General features: G+C 47.7%; 2 protein-coding genes across 4 annotated transcripts in view; one reads left to right on the forward strand and one right to left on the reverse strand.

Annotated features, from left to right (window-relative positions):
- The window catches only part of LOC135975479 (uncharacterized), a 500,168-nt gene that overhangs the window by 9,311 nt on the left and 474,582 nt on the right, over positions 1-16,275 (reverse strand). The window lies entirely within an intron of this gene.
- LOC103307131 (alpha-1B-glycoprotein-like) lies at positions 3,504-12,103 on the forward strand. Of its 3 annotated transcripts, XM_065565350.1 has the most exons (6): positions 3,749-3,836; positions 3,921-3,959; positions 4,143-4,439; positions 8,464-8,760; positions 10,711-10,803; positions 11,593-12,103. In XM_065565350.1, the coding sequence occupies exons 1-6, from the start codon at positions 3,806-3,808 to the stop codon at positions 11,598-11,600; spliced, it is 765 nt and encodes a 254-aa protein (XP_065421422.1). In that variant the 5' UTR covers positions 3,749-3,805; the 3' UTR covers positions 11,601-12,103. The 3 variants fall into 3 exon arrangements, with proteins under 3 accessions (XP_065421424.1, XP_065421422.1, XP_065421423.1); XM_065565352.1 differs by lacking the exon at positions 10,711-10,803 and having other exon boundaries at positions 3,504-3,836; XM_065565351.1 differs by lacking the exon at positions 10,711-10,803 and having other exon boundaries at positions 3,801-3,959.

A 16,275-nucleotide genomic window follows, 5' to 3' on the forward strand; every position in this document is an offset into this window, starting at 1 on the left:
AGTAGGAAAAAAATTCCAGTGTCTGATCACCTGCCCCGCCCCGTGCCTCAGTTTGCCCACCAGTCACATGAAGCTCATGAATCCTGCCTCCCATGGGGGAGGTTGTGATGGTTTATAAGTGGGGCTGAGCTGTTCTGCTCACATTCCTTTCCAGCTCCTGGATGGTGCAACCCTGTTATGCTAGAACCTCTGGGGTCACTCAGATCCTGCCATTGCAACCTTCCCGGCTTCTTCCCTCCAGAGATGAGAATTTGTGGTTAATGTGAAAGCTGGGGGCGTGGGAAGAAAAGAAGAGGACGGAGAGAGAATAGGAGAAGGGAAAGAGCCCGGACTCCTGGGTTCTCAGAAGCCCTTAGAAAGGAACGTATTCTCTTGGTTACTGCAGGCTACTCCTTGCTCATTCTACCACAGACAGCACATGCCCTTGTTTCGGGCCAGTCGCTCTTCTCGCCTGGGCTGCTTTCCTGTGGTTGACATGCTCCTCACATTAGCTGTAGCCTCTGTCAGATTTGTCCTCTGTGGTCCCTGAGAACAGGAAGGAAGCCGGGTGGCTCCTCACCCAACCACACCGCTCACTGTGACTCAGCCAGAAACGGTTGCAAAAACCTCCCCGCCCCGACCAAGGAACTTAAAATGCTCCATGCCGTGGAGCCTGGTGGACCTACCAGCTCACTCCGCCCCAGGACAATGCTGACCCACCGGACGTCTGACCCATCCGTAGTGGAACCTAAGTGAGATCTGGATTGGGCAGATGTTTTCAGCTGCAAAGCTCGGGCCCTCATCCGAGTCTGTTTCAACTCTGATCTGGCCCCTGGATGGGGGGAGGGTTTGCTCAGGGGAATGGGACACGGGGACTTTCCTCTGTAGGTGGCATTGGCTCTGGTCAGGGCAATGGCTCTGACCTGGCCACAGGGCAGGGGGACTGGCTGACTCATTGAAGGAGGGTGATCGGCAAATCAAAAACACGTGTTTGCAGCACAGGCTAAAGCTTGTTGGAAAATTTTCCTCCGCACATGCTGGTTTTGTCAAAATTGAAATATTTAGAAAAAAGTATCAATTTTGGCAAAATGTCACAAAACAAACCTGCCCCAAAATAAGCATGTTGATGATGATCCGTTTGGACCCTTTTAAAACTGAGCACTTTGATTTTTCATTTTGGAGCAAGTTGTTGCAGCAGAAATCTTTCTATACGGAAAAGTTTTTAAAGATCAAACTCAGAACAAAATCTTCTGTCCCTGTTCCGGCTGAGAGGTCATAAGAACATAGGAATGCCTTGCTGGGTCAAACCAAAGGTCCATATAGCCCAATATCCTCTTCCAACAGTGGCCAATGCCAGGTGCTTCAGAAGGAATGAACAGAACAGGTAATCTTCAAGTGATGATGCCATCTGAGATCTGGGTCCCTTTTGGGCCCAAAACTGTTCTGATTTCATCAAAACATGACATTTCCCTCAACTCACTGGTTCGACCGCTACCGAAATCCTGTGCCCAGCTCTGAGTTAAACGGGAGGTCGCACTAGATGGTCAGAAAAGCCTCGAAATCTTGAATTATGGACCCTGTAGATTCACAGGAGGATGTTGATAAATTGAAGAGGGGACAGAGAAGAGCTATGAGAAAGATTCAAGGAGTAGGAAACCTGCCTAGAGTGAGAGAGTCCAGGAGCTTGATCTATTGAGATAAAGAAAGAGAAGATTATGGGGTGACTTGATCACAATTTATCAGTGCCTATGGGGGGAAGAGAAATTGGATAATTGAGGGTTCTTCCATCAGCCTACGAAGATCTAACATGATCCAATGGCTGGAAGTTGACGCTTTACAAATTCAGCCTGGAAATCAGGTGCAAATTTTCAACGGTGAGGGGAATTGAGCGTTGGAACCACATCCCAAAGTCTGTGGTGGGTTCTCTGTCCCAGCAATGTTAAAATCAAGATAGGATGTTTCTCTGAAAGATCGGCTTTCGGAATTCTGTGTCGCAGCAGAGGTCAGGCTGGGTCCTTGTGGTGACCTTCTTGGCATAGCTGATGAGTTCTTCTCATAATCGTATTTCACGGGGCATTTTGAAACTCTTGGTTTTCGTTTCAGAAGGGGAAGTAAAATTGAGATAGCCAAATCTACCACTGGTCAATACGCCTGGTTCCCAGGCAGATCTAGCAGAGACGTTGGCTTCACGATGAGGTCAAAGGGAACGGCACAGCTACCTCTACTGCAGAAGGAGCCCTGTGACCCTCCACCAGAGGGACCATCATGATCATCTCGTCTGACCTACTGCTCCTCACAGGCCACAGAACCTCGCCCACCTGCTCCTCTACTAGCCCCTAGCCTCTGGCTGAGCTACTGACTTTACTGTTGACTTCGTGACAGGCCCAACACCAGAGCCAGTTCCGTTGAACAAAACCAACCCTGCTCTCATCCCTGGCCGCTTGCGCCATGCCTCTGTGCTGCAGCTGGTTCCCTGTTCCCGGTCTCAGCACAATTTGGGGGACTTCTCTTTTCTGGGGGGACTTCTCTTTTCTGGTTCTGTTTTTCTTTAGAAAAAGAAACCCATGTGCAACGCAACCCCCTTGGTCATCACCTGCATTCTTCTATTTGTTCTAGTAATAGTTGCCAGTCTCTTTACTGGTTTTCATGAGCTCATGTTTGTAGTTAATATTTTTATTGTGCACTAAAACTGTGGATTTTACTTTTGTAACCACACAGATCTCTGTATTTCCCAGCATTATGTGAAAGTTTAGATGTCTTTGCCAGGAACTATGTGTCTAATGTAAATCTCAGATAAGATCACAGAACAATGGCATAGCAGTTAGAATGTGGTTTAAAACGAACCTTTGTTTTTTAATTCATTTTAGTTCATCTTCATTTATCTCCTCTTATCTCATGCTCACAGATTAACATAATACTTTGTAGCTTTACGTTTACTTAATATTTAAATCTTGTATTTACTATTTAAATATTGCTTTCCCATAGTTCCTCTTCCAATTTAATCTGGATCCGTTAATTTTCTTAATTCCTGCCCTTGCGTAACCCTGAAAGCGAAATTAGGTTCTATCTGCTTCTTTCATCTTCAGCTGTAATGCATTCAACACTTCTGTTGTTGTCTGAGGCCAAACAGAATAGAGCTTGTGTTCCTTGACTGATATTGGTTCTTGCACCATTAAGAGTAAAAACATGTTTGTACCCATAAAATGAACAGATTTGACCTGAAACAGAGCAAGTGGAGGCCTGTGACTGTGGTGATGTTTTTGCAGAGCCGCTTTTCTAACTACATCTGGACTTTAGAGAAAAACCCACATTTATTTTGGTCAGGCTGGACATACAAGATATGCCAATGAACAATCTTATTCTCCATCATCTCAGTCATTAACTAGGAGAGTGAGCGGTCTGGAGGGTAGAGGAGCAGAATGGGGATCCAGGCTGAGAGACATTTCCAGCTCTAATACTAATATGTTCTGACATCTTGTGGTAAGTCACGTAACGTTTAAAAATGTAATGTTCCTGGCCCCACAGATCTCAATCGAATCCTTATACAATACTCCCATATGGCAGGCAGGCAAGTATTATTCTTCCCATTTCCCAGAGAAAAGCAGAGGTATGGGAAGAAATATCCCTAGAGCCCCAGGCAAGTGCAGTAGCCTGACCCAGGAGCCTGGTGTGTGCCCGGGCTGAGCCCCGGAAATCTGCCAGAGGGGGGCTTTGTGCAGCTGGTGGAGGGGAACGGTGCTGGGTGCTGGGTACGGCCCCAGGCAGGACACGACGCCGGTGGCTGAGCAGAGAACTCAAATTTCAGCAGCAGAGAAACCAGCTTAGCATGGAATTGACTTTCCTTCTGCCTGTGCTGAGTGAGAGACTTTCTTTCCAATCGCTCTCCTTTTCTTTCTTTCTTTCTTTTGCAGAATTCTCACTCCCTCGCTTCTCTTTTTCAGCCTCTCTCCAGATTTTCCCCAGCCTGGTGTCACCTACAGGTAAAGGGACTTTAATGTACCCAGAGGTGCTGTATCTGCCCTGGGATATTTCCTCGTGTGGAGGTGGGAGGAAAGGGCAGGGGGATGGGGGAGGTCTGTGTCGGGGTTTCCTCCCGCATTTCCTCTCCCCCTCACTCCCTGGTGGTCTCCGCCTCTGCACTAACCTCTGTGTTTCCATTGCAGCTCCCCTATCAGCCCCAACACTCTCTCTGCACCCCCCACACCTGGAGTTCTTTGAGGGGGAGCGTCTGACACTCAGGTGCTCGGCTCCCAGGGCTGCAGAACTGACAGGGTACCGGTTCTTCGACCAAAGTGGGGAGCGGCTCTTCGAAACACCCCCTGATCTCTACAGGGAAGCCCAGCTCCATCTCACAGCTCAGCTGGCCACCACCGGGGCCTACAGTTGTGCATACTGGAGGGGGGCATCTGGACAAGAAACCCCATCTGAGAAGAGCCAGCCCGTCTCCGTTCAAGTGAAGGGTACAGTAACTCCTCACTTACCGTCCCCAGTTAACTTTGTTTCATTGGTGATTTATTAGAGAACATACTGGTTTAAAGTTGTGCAGTGCTCCCTTATAACCTTGTTTGGCAGCTTGCTGTGCAGGTGGGGGAAGAGGGGTGCTGATGTCAGGGTGTCCACCTCCCCCCGCTCCTGTACCCCATCTCCACAGAGCGGGTGGGGGGACACGACAGGGCTCAGGACGGAGGGAGCTTGCTGGCACCAGCTGCTGTCTCAACTTGCTGATCTACTTAAAAAGGCAGTGTAGTTAGAGTGGGGTCAGCATACTTAAAGGGGCAATGCACGTCTCTGTCTCTGTGTCTGTCTGTCTCTCTCTCACACACACACGGTGTGTGTCTTTGTCTCACACAGACATGCAGCTCCCCACCCCCAACCGCTGCCATGTGTCTATTATGTCTCCTTCCTCCATCCCTGCTGCCTTGTAGAGGGTGAGGCTACATTAACAACAACATGTTAACCCTTGCAGGCTCAGCCGAGTGCTAGTTCATCATTTAGCAGCAAGGAATTCCCTGGGAAATATCCCACCTTCTGACTCCAGCACCTCAAACAAGCTTCGCAATCAGCATTGCTGTGTACACTATTCAATTGTTTAAAACTTATACTGGTTATGTGCATATATAGATATGTAGAATGTCTTTTGTCTGGCAACATTTCCCTGGAACCTATCCCCGCCCCCACCTCTTATGGGGAAATTGGATTCGCTTAACATCGTTTTGCTTAAAGTAGCATTTTCCAGGAACAGAACTACTGCGTTAAGTGAGGAGTTATTGTGTGTCTTTGTGTTCGCATGTTCATCCCCCACTGTAACCAGGCCTCAGTGGGTTATAAGTGAGGATGTCAAATTCTGGACGAACTGCTGAGAAATAAGGCAGAGACACCCCAAGACTGGTGGCTGATCCCCCATAGGCTTTACCAAACCAGCCACAAACATAAACTCCTGGTTCCCCACACTGGCTAACAAAAGGACATAAAGGCAGTTTCCTCAGTTCTTATATCACCACCAAAACCACTGGATTCAGAGATGAGTGGTTCTTTACAACCAGTCTCATCAAATAATAGCTTCTTCTGATCCCAAAGGACCAGCCACACACCCAGGTCAATATATAACTTAGATCTTACCCAAAAATCACGCTGGTACCAATCCTTTAGTATCTAAAATCTAAAGGTTTATTCATAAATAGAAAGAAAGAAAGCTGAGAGTTAAAACTGGTTAAAAGAATCAAATACATACAGTAATTGCAAAGTTCTTGGTTCTGGCTTGCAGCAGTGATGGAATAAACTGCTGGCTTGAGTCAAGTCTCTGGAATACATGCACAGCTTGGATGCAGACATGCCAAACCCGCACAAAAAAAATGCAGAAATTGGGCTTGTTTTTGGCTTAATTGGCTTGTGAGTTGCTTGTTGGCTAGTTTTTGGCTTGTAGCTTGTTTGCTGCTTCTTCTTTTTTTTTTTTTTTTGAGTCAGGGAATCACAGTGGGCCCAGCCCAGTCCCAGACTGCACGCCAGGAAGATCTAGTCACATAGTGTGTTGGGGTTCTTAGGGATTGGCTTGTTTTGGCATTTGTATGTAATGGGATTAGCTTGATTTTTGGCTTTTTATGAAAGTCGACGTGATAATTTACCACATGAAAGTTGGCAACCATGTTTGTATAGGTCATTCAGTCCTTTGTTCAGAGCTTCAGTTTGTAGCAAAGTTTCTCCAGAGGTAAGAAGAAGGATTGAAGACAAAATGGAGGTGTTTCCAGCGCCTTTTATAGCTTTTGCGATGTGGAGGGCATCCCATTGTTCTTACTGTGGAAAATTACAGCAACCAGATGGAGTTTGGAGTCACATGGGCAAGTCCCATGTCCATGCATTTCGCTCAGTCATTGCAGGAAGCCATTACCTACACTCCAGACAGCACGTTTACATGACAGTCCACTCAGTGTAGATGGGCATCTCCCATGGTCCATTGTCAAGTTTTTCTTGACGAGTCACTTAATTTGAATAGTCCCTCCAAGATGTGCTGGGTGCTACCTTGTGGGTGTTACCCCAGAAGCAAACATTTGAAAGCCAGGTATAGAATCAATATTCATAACTTCAAATACAAACATGATACATGCATGCAAATAGCATAATCATAACCAGCAAATCATAACTTTTTCATAGATTTATCACTTGACAACCTTGTACAAGATTTACTGCAAATATATAACAGTGGTTGCAACAATGATCTATATGGTCATATTTTAATCAGAGAATGTCACACCCACCCCCTCGGGCCTCCTCCAATCTGCCACTTTTCCTAGCCGTATTGATATTAGGATATTAGAGAGACAAGGCAGGGGAGGTGATATCTTTGATTGGACCAACTTCTGTGGTGAAAGCAACAAGCCTTTGAGCTAATGTTGCCCATTTTGGTTGGACATATTCCTGGAGGTTTCATCGCATGACATCATGGTTAATGAGAGATTATTCTTTAATTCCTTGAGACCCCAGGACGATCCTGGAGGGTTGGCAACTCCATTTTGGGCTATACAGAGCTCTTCTTCTGGGCTGGGGAAGGTTCTCGGGGTGTCACGGCGGAACGGCTACATCCAAGATGGAACCGATTATTCAGCACTAGGAGTTAAAGCACATTGTGAGCAACCATTCAAGGTGAAAAGGGTGGCGAACACCTCTGCAGTTATAGGATGAAGGAGGGTTAGTAGGTGAGAGACTGTTGCAATGAGCCATAAATCCAGTGTCTCTACTGAGTCCATGAATTTGGGTGTCTAGCAAAGTCATGAATTTAAGCTCCTGTGCTCATTCTTTGAAGGCATTTCCTTTCTTCTCAGTCCTGGTCCTGAACAGAAACCTGACCAATGCCATCAAACGAGGAGCTTACATTCCTAATTTAGCTCGGCCTTTTCTGTATTAGCTGTGGGAGGGAAGATGGCTCAGTGGTTAGAGCAGCCCCCTTAAAAGGCGCTTCAGAAGCATGGAGGAACCCAACCCCATGGAAATTACCAGGCATCTTTAACTGGGAGGGTAATTAACCACTGGACCAATCTCGCAAGGGTCATGGTGGATGCTCCACCCCTGGCAATTTTTAACTCAAGATGAGATCTTTTTTCTAAAAGATCCAATCTAGGAATTATTTCAGGGCTGTTGTCTGGCAAGGGTGATAGAGGAGGTCAGACCAGATGATCACAACACTCCCTTCTGACCTTGGAATCTATGAAGCCATGAAATCCATGGGAGGTCGGTGCCTACCTCTGTCTTTAGGCATCTAAATAGCTTTGAAATTCATAGTCTCCATTTCTCAAAGGTATTTAGGCACCTCAAGAGGCATTTAGGTCCCTAGTGGGGTTTTCCAAAGGGCCTGGGCCATGTAGGCACCTAACTCCAATCGTTGGTTCTTTGTGCATCTGTTATGGGGGGGGAGTCAGGGATGACAGAACGGGGGCGGGGCAGGGCCTCATCACTGTTATAAGTGGGAGGACTCTGCCCTCCCCATTTTTACCAGCTGTAAGGGTGAGGGGCAGGGGTCGGGGGCAGAGCGGAGTGAGCCGGCGGTGGGGGTCTTGGGGAGAAGAGGTGGCGCGGGAGCAGGACCTCAGGGGAAGATGCCGCACGAGGGCAGGGCCTCGGGGGAAGGGGCGACACTAGGATGGGGGCTCAGGGAGAAGGGGCAGGGCCACGGTTTGGGAACCCATGGCCCACCCACTTTTAGAGAGTGCCTGTTGCTCCTGGGGAAGTAACAGCACTGCCCCCCTCCTGAATTAAAGACTGGGACACACTCAGCTACTCTGGCTCTATAAGCACCACAGATACATTTGCCATACAGAGTCCCTTTAATCCAGGCCATGGGGTTCTCGGTGAGTTCTGACGAGGACTTCAGGAAGGACACGGGTGGGCCGCAGACTAGGGATGGGTCCCCCACAGTCTGAAGGGACTGGGTTGGGATTAAAGATGCTGGTCCTGTGTTCATTAGGATGGATAGGTGTCATTGATGTTTCCCAGATGCTCCTGTGGCCCCATCCCTCTCCTTGAATCCCCGGCGCCGGGTGTACCGTGCTGGTGACTCCGTGGGACTCGTGTGTTCAGCACCCCCTTCAGTGGACAGGGTTAAAGGTTTCCAGTACTTTGGAGATAGAATAGCTGTGTTAGCGCTGGCTTCATCCAAGAAGAACTATACCTACAACTTGAACATCACTGGACCAACGGTATTTGGGTCGTACAGCTGTTCATACTGGGTACGTCTGTCCGGACGGAATGTCCCAGCCAGGAGGAGTGAGCCAGTGGTCATCAGCATGAGAGGTGAGCCCTGCCAGTCTGTAATACCCCTGAGGAGAGAGCATAGTACTTCTGCGCCTTTTATCCAGCATACCAATTTTGAGAGATTTCCATGTCCCCTTTTTGCTTTATGTCCCACCTTCCAGTCTCATTTACGGACGTGTGCACTTTTGCCATGTTGGGAATTTTGGAGAAAAGATTCATGTTTTCATTTTTCTTTCTGTGGGGTTTAGGAAGCTTGTGTGTGTTTTCACGTGTTCAGGTTAGAAGATTTTTGAACAAAACCGGGTGTTTACACATTTTAAATAACAGTGAGTAAAGGGAGGTTGAGCCCCTTTTAAATCATTTACAAAAGAAAGCGGATTCTCACCTAGCGATCAAGAAAGGAAAAGGGTCAGAGAGAAAGTCTGAAAACTGCAGGAAAGGAAAATAACAAGGAAAGAGTTTTAAAACTGCAAAAGAGGGAAAGGACAGAAAATGTTAAACCTGCAGGAAAGGGAAAAAAGGAAGAGAGTGAGTTTTAAATCAACCAGGAAGGAAAAGTGTTAGAACATCAGGAAAGCCCTCCGGGCAGTCACAGAAAGAGAGAGAAAATCAAGTGAGAGAAAACGTTTTAAAGCGATCACGATCTGCAGCGGCAATTCAGCGGGAGGTCCTTCGCTCCGAGCAGGAGTGAGGGACCACCCCCGAATTGCCGCCGAAGAGCTGGACATGCCGGCCCTCTCTGAAGTGGCCGCCCCAAGCACCTGCTTGGTAAGCTGGTGCTTGGAGCTAGCCTGGGTAAATGCTGCCACCACCCACGTACAAAAAAACCCTCTTTGGTCCCAGGAAGGCGCACTTGGAAATTCCTCCCTGTGGGGTACCCTCAAGCTCTTTCACCCATCCTCTGGGGAAGAGATGAGAACGAAAAGAAAGGTAATCAGCTGTTGCCACCAGCTAATCAAACAGGATATGCACAAACCTCTTAGGACACAAAAATCCAATCCTGTTCTTAAAAAGGGTAACTTTTCTTAAAAACAAAAAGAAAGAAAATACATCTGAAACTTAGGCTTTTTGCTAGATTTTAAAAGAAACACAAAAATTAAGCATGTAGATAGCTCTCTTGAGGTTTAGCTTAAAGGTTACAAGCAAAACAAAAGCATTTGGAGTTAGCACAGAGGAGTCCACAAGCGAATACAAAATAAAAGAAATAACCCTAATTGCCTCTTCCTAGACATTCCCTAATTTACTTACATATCTGGGGTTTGAGATAAGCAATCTCTAGCTATGATCTGATGGTTTTTCATACCTTAAAGCTTCTAACAGCACAACTGTTGCCCTGTTCCCCTCTTCTCCCGAGAACCACAACACACACACAAGGAGTCTTTTCCCAATTTTAAAAAGTTCCAGCTCTCCCATTGGCTCTTTTGGTCAGGTGCCCACTCACTTCCCTTTACCTGTGGGTTTCTTAACCCATTCAGGTAAAGCAAGTAGAGAAGAGCTACTAATAGTGTTTTTATAGCTAACTGGCTGGCTGGGTGTCCATAAAAGGAAGTAACCCCTCCCCACCTTCATTTATCACATGCACAAACACTTCCCCAAGTCATGTGGCATTATTTTCCCCACAGTCAGTGGGCTACTAAATAAATAAGACCAACAGAAACATTGGGGAAGACCGGAGATCTTTTGTACCTGTACCTGCAAAGCAACAGTTACATTTTGTGGTTGTTGTTGTTTTGCATTTGTTTATTATTGCAATCAAGTGACCCCAAAGAAATATTATATTATATTGTTTTGTTTCATACGTTGGATCTTCATTTTCTGTCTTTCTCAGTAGCTGCCAGGATGTATGATCCCCAGCCCTCGCGCACACACAGACACACACACAGAGCAGGGCTCACCCCCTGCAGCAGGGGGTGGCAGGGACCCACACACACTCTGAGCAGTGCATTGCCCCTCCCTCACCATCACATTTCTTCTCCACAACCCACCCAGGCAGCTGGTCCCGGGAGTTGGCCGTGGGGGGCTCATTCTTCACCCTCAACTGCCTCACCTTCCTCGTCACCTACTTCCTGATGAAGTGCGAAGGTAACTGGCTTCTTACGGGGAAGGCAGCTTTGATTGGCAGGGTCTTGGGGACTTGTCCCTGAACTCAAAACAACCCACCAAGGCTGAAATTTCTCCCCTTTTCTTTGTCAGCCTACACAAGGTTAGTTGCAGAGGGATGGTTGCACCTACCAGTACCACAGTTGGCTAGGTATCGTGTATGTGAGAGGCTCTGTTCCCATGGGCAGCTCTTCAGCCATCGGCTGACATGCAGCCACCTCTGGGGCGGGGTGTGTTGGGTACATGACAGCTGCCCAACCATTTTGGATGGGGAGCAAAGGAGTCTCCTGAACTGCACTGAAATGGCAGGGGTGGGAAGGAGGTAGGCAGAGCGGAATCAGCTGTGTTGGGATTGAACGCTGGGGGTCACACTCCAGCAGTCGGTCGTGGGGCTCCCGGCAGCACAGCGCCCCCTAGAGCCTCCCTGTGATATCGAAGTCAATCCCTGACTGCCAGGGGAGACCACCAGCTCCTGATTCCCCGCCCCGCCTCCCGCACCGCAGTGCCCCGTATTGCAGCTCTGGAGAAGTGGGGTCACCCCTGGATCCAAGGGGGACAGCGCCCCCTAGTGACCTGCTCACCCTGTTATCTGTAGCACAGGGCCCCTAGCCCCATGGAGAGCATCGGTGAGTCAGCCACTGGTTGTTACTCCAGCAGTTTCATCCCTCCTTCCTCAGAACTTGCCGTCCCCCATCCTTAGCTAGAGATCTAAATAACAGGTGGGACTGAAGCGTGGTGTAGACTCCAGTGTTGTCACTTTTTCGTTTGCAGGTTCCTAAGAGAATCACAGGATGGACATCCAAGCCCGAAGAAGAACCTCCAAAGGTCTTTAGCATGAATCTTTCCAAGCTGTCTGTGATGCCAAGGCCCAATCAATCTTCCCTGCCCCCTGCCTCAGTTTCCCCATCTGACAAATGATGTTCATGATCTTCATCTTCTATGTGGGGTGTTGTGAAGCTTAACATATTTGCTTTGAATAGTCTGCAGGTCGCTTCCCTGGTCATGTGGTTTGGAGCCCTGTGCAGCACCGGGAATGCAACACAAAATATATTTTAGCCTGCTGTTGTAATTTTCCATGTCACATCACTGCCGTTGGTTCCACTGCTGACGTTGGAGCCGCTTTTAAACTGAAAGAAAGAAAGAAAGAAAGAAAGAAAGAAAGAAAGAAAACTGACCTTTCTTCTCATTTTCCAGATCCCATCTGCCACTCGTTTCCAAGCTGAATGAATTCCTGTAAACTCCCCTGCCTTCCTGCTTCATAATTAAAGTTTACTCCAACCCACTTCAGTTTCTGTCTCATTGATGGACCTGGTATTTGTGTGCTCTCTCACACGGTTTGTGTCATATCCTCCGCATTGCCAGCAGATGGGGTGATTCTCCCCCCACTTTGACCAGCAAATTCTTTCCCACATAGATTATTAGAGTCCAAGGCCAAAAGGGACCATTGTGGTCACCTAGTCTGAGCTCCTGGATAACACAGACCATAGGGCTTTCTCAAAATAATTCCTAGAGTGGATCTTTTAGAAAAATATCCAATCAGTCAAGTCCAGAGAGCTCCGCAGTCATCTCTTTTAAAACCCTTTGCTGCAAGTTACTTGCACTTGCTGATTTTAAAATATCTAACTTTAGTAGCTTCTGTTTAGCACCCTCTAGAGATACTAGAGGAATAGAAAGAGTGTTATAATCATCATATGAGGAGACTACATCATCTGTATATATACAGAACAGAAATATTTATTGAACACTTCAGCCTCTTCTGCATTACTATTGATAATTCTACCATTTCAATCTAGTAATGGCCCAATAATATTGTCAGGATGCTTTTTATTCCTAATATACTTAAAACCCTCCTTCTTATTGTCCTTAATGCTGCTGGCCATAGAGTTCTCCTTGTGTTCCTTTTGCTTCCCTTATCAATTTTCTATAATTCCAAGCTTCTGTTTTATATTTATTACTATCAATTTCCTTTTCTTCCATATGTAATTAAGCTGCCTTCACTTTCCCTCTAAGCCAGGTCAGGCTTTTAACTAATATGGCCTTCTTGTAGATTGGCTGGGCATCTGATCCTTTAACTTCAGTGCAGCTAGTGTCAATCGGCCATAGCAACATTGGAGTTTATGGACCAGATCCCCAGCTGGTGCCAATGAGCTATTTCTCAGACATTGACTGTGTCTATTGACATGTCTCAACCAAAGGAAGGAACATGTGCTTTCCTTAATTTGCATTTAAGCAGTAAACAGAGTCATCAAGCAGGGAGGGAAAACAGAGGAATTTCAAACCAGTGAAAAAAACCAGCAGGGAACATCCTTCCAAAGAGACTCTTTGGCTCCTGGGTCTTAGCTGGAAACATTTTCAAGAGGGGGACTGAAACTATCAAAAGGAATGACAAACACCCCAAGACACCCTCCCCACTCTCTCTCCCTGTGCACCTCATTCTCTGCACGGGAGAAGACAAAGGAAACAGCTGTTGGACTCTGTGGCAGAGGGTCCTGATGTGATCTGCTGGAGCACAAGGTGAGAAAGTTTGCTTTTCAACTCCAGTACTTTCTTAAGCAGATACTAGGAAGTGTTTTATCTTTATTTTTCTTGGAACAATTTCTGACTTTGATGCTTCATTGCTCATACTTTCTTGAAATTTGTCTCGTTATAATTAATAAATTTGTTCTACTGTTTTATCTAATCCAGTGTTGAAGTGTCTAGGTAAGTGTGGTGTTATTGACATGAACTGTGACTGTATAGATCATTGTTGCAACCAGGGTACTATGGTTGCACCAGATCTTGAACAGAGGAGGTCAAGTGGGAAGGTTGTAGTTTGCTGGTTATGGTTATGCTGTCTGTATGTTTGGGGGACGGAGCAGCAGCCCCAAGTGACTGATACCTCCGATGTTGGGCCAGGGGTAAATGACCTTAGATGATTTACAGGCTCTCTGGTTCCGCGCTCTGAGCCTTGTGAGTTTCAAGCCTTCGTACGAGGCAGAAATTTCGATGAACCCAGTGACAAAGAGCTTTAGGGATTTTCTTTGTCTTCTCTTGCATGGCCCATAAACACCATGGATGTAATTTTCCAAGCTTTGTGGACATTTTGCAGTAGGAAAAAGCATAAAAGAGAACAACAACCAAAACGGGATGGAAAGGTTAACTGAAGGAGGAGTAACTGTGTTATTCCCATCTCCAACCCACTGGCTCCCACTTCCCTCCCAGAGCTTGGATTAGAACAGAGGCTTTCTGACTCTGAGCTCCCCTCTGCTCGAACCCATGAGACTCCACCCCACTCCCAGCGTCCAGAATAGAACCCAGGAGACCTGGTTCCCAGTCCCCCTGCTGGCTGCCTCAAAAGAACAAAAGGGAGGACCAGAGACAACTCTTCATCATGAACCTTCAGTCAAACCAATGGAGTGTCACAGAGATGGAGAATGCCAGAGAATGTCACTGTTCTCCTACAGCCCCTGTGGGCTCTGCCTGTGGGCCTCTTGCAATCCCCTGAAGACAGTAGCACAAGGAGCAATGAAGGGTCACCAACTCTTGGGGCTCCATTTCCCACAATGTCCTGCCTTGTGAGCTGTGATCCACTCCAATCTCTCATGCTCAGCAAGACTGAGTGACCCCAACCATGTTCGCTGTATTGCCCTGGGGGTGCCATGGCACAGGGAGCAAGAGGATTAGCAGGGGTGCTCTCCCATGGCAGGCAGTGCTGGCTCCCATGCCCTGCATAGTGCTAGGGGGCGCTGTGCTTCAGGAAGCAGCATGAGTGTCTCTTTATGGTTAATTGTGCTGCTGGACTTGTCACCTCGTGGAAGGTGTGCAGAGAAGCTAATGACATGTAGGGTCGTTAAATACCCACTGGCTCGTCTTGTCCCCAAAATTCCCACCTCTTCTTCCACTGGGCACAGAAATCTCACTCTGCTGAGTTCATGGATAAAGGTCTGCGCCTTTTTACAACAGCTCCGGTGTCCTACACTGCGGGGGTTGGATGGGTCAATGTTGGCTGGGATCGCTGCTCACTGACATGGCAGAAAAGCCGGTCTGCCCCACAGGAGGGGGGCTGAATGGAAGCGCTGGGTGTCACGTTCTGGGGTTTGATCCAAAGCCACCTGCCCTGTAACCCTGGTGCCTTGAAATGCTCGGCTGCTGCAGCTCCCTGTCTGGACATTCCCGGCCAGCAGACAAACATTTACTGAGTGTCTGCGATCAACAGCCCTGGTTTAGCAACACCAACTCCAGCAGCCTGCTTGGTACCTCCCAGGCCCTGGTCCCCAGCAGCCTCGGTTACTGCTAGCCAAGGAACCCCAACATCCCCTCGGCCTGAATGTCCCTCAAACCATCTGCCCTGAAATGTCCAGCCCTCTCCTGCAGCATCCAGGGAAATAATAAGGTTCTCTGCTCCCTTTAAGAGACAATCCCCAGCTGCTCCCCACATTAACTGGAGTTACCAGTGCCTTGAATTCAAACCAGCCCTCGGTTGGTTTAGATTGAAATAAACCAAGTTTATTAACAAGAGGCCATGGGTTAAGCGATGCCAAGTGAAAAGAAACCAAGTTAGGGATGGTTACAAGTAAATCAAAGTGAAAACACACAGCTGAAAGGCTCAAACTCAAGGCAGCAAGGCACAGTCTGTGTTGAAGGTGATTTCGCTTTCCGGTTACTCTTGGTCTGGCCTGGGCAACAGGCTCTCGATCCTGACCTTCCTGGGAAGTGCGAGGTGCTGGTTTCCCTTTTGTCGTAGGGGGAAGAGAATTTGGGGGTTCACTGCCCCTCTCTCTATAGTCCAGGAGAGCATGTCTCTCTGTGTTCATTGACACTGCTTCAGGAAGGAAGGTCTCCTGGGGGTGCCTTCTCCCGCCCTGTCGATAGCTGAGTCGTCACCTCCTCTCCTTGGTGGCTCGATGGCTTTGTTTAACACCCATGTACATCCTAATTCTCTTGTCACTGGTCACCCGGCTTCATTTCTATTCAAGCCCTGGGCAGACCTGGTTCCCCTGTGTTCAAATACAGACTTTAAAACAGATTCACAGAGGTCGGCCATATCTCCACCTGCAGCGTTCTCACCTATACTCCACAGTGATATTATTGACCAGTGTGTGGGAGTTTCAAATGATACCTCGCAAGGCAGAGTTTGTACACACGTCCTTTAAGCTGTGTGTAGGATGTGAATACAGGGGTGCCTGGGGTCACACTGGGCAAGCAAACCCTGTGCACAGGGGTTGTGCAGCTGTGAAACAGCGGCCTTGCCCCATCCCAAATAAAGCTGCATTTTGGTAAGTTGCTGAAGCGTTCATGGTGCCTAAAACCCTTTCAGATCCTGTGGATGTTTCTTAGATCTCACACCTGGACTTTCCACCCGAAGCTCCCCCTCCAGGCTGTAATTGAAGGGGAGAGATTGCAGATCAAACGGGTCACCTTGTGGAGAGAATCCAAGACACAGAATGAAGGGCCCCCTTCACAGAGGAAACCAGT

This window comes from Chrysemys picta, chromosome 13 (genome assembly GCF_011386835.1).
Source record: "Chrysemys picta bellii isolate R12L10 chromosome 13, ASM1138683v2, whole genome shotgun sequence".
Lineage (NCBI taxonomy): Eukaryota > Metazoa > Chordata > Testudines > Emydidae > Chrysemys > Chrysemys picta.

What these genes read in the sequence shown, in the direction of transcription:
- LOC103307131 (XM_065565350.1), top strand. Translation starts at nt 3,806, where the DNA reads ATGGAATTGACTTTCCTTCTGCCTGTGCTGA. An exon ending in TTTCCTTCTGCCTGTGCTGA is followed by an intron (nt 3,837 to 3,920) that starts GTGAGAGACTTT and finishes TCTCTTTTTCAG; the next exon opens with CCTCTCTCCAGATTTTCCCC. An exon ending in CGTCTCCGTTCAAGTGAAGG is followed by an intron (nt 4,440 to 8,463) that starts GTACAGTAACTC and finishes GATGTTTCCCAG; the next exon opens with ATGCTCCTGTGGCCCCATCC.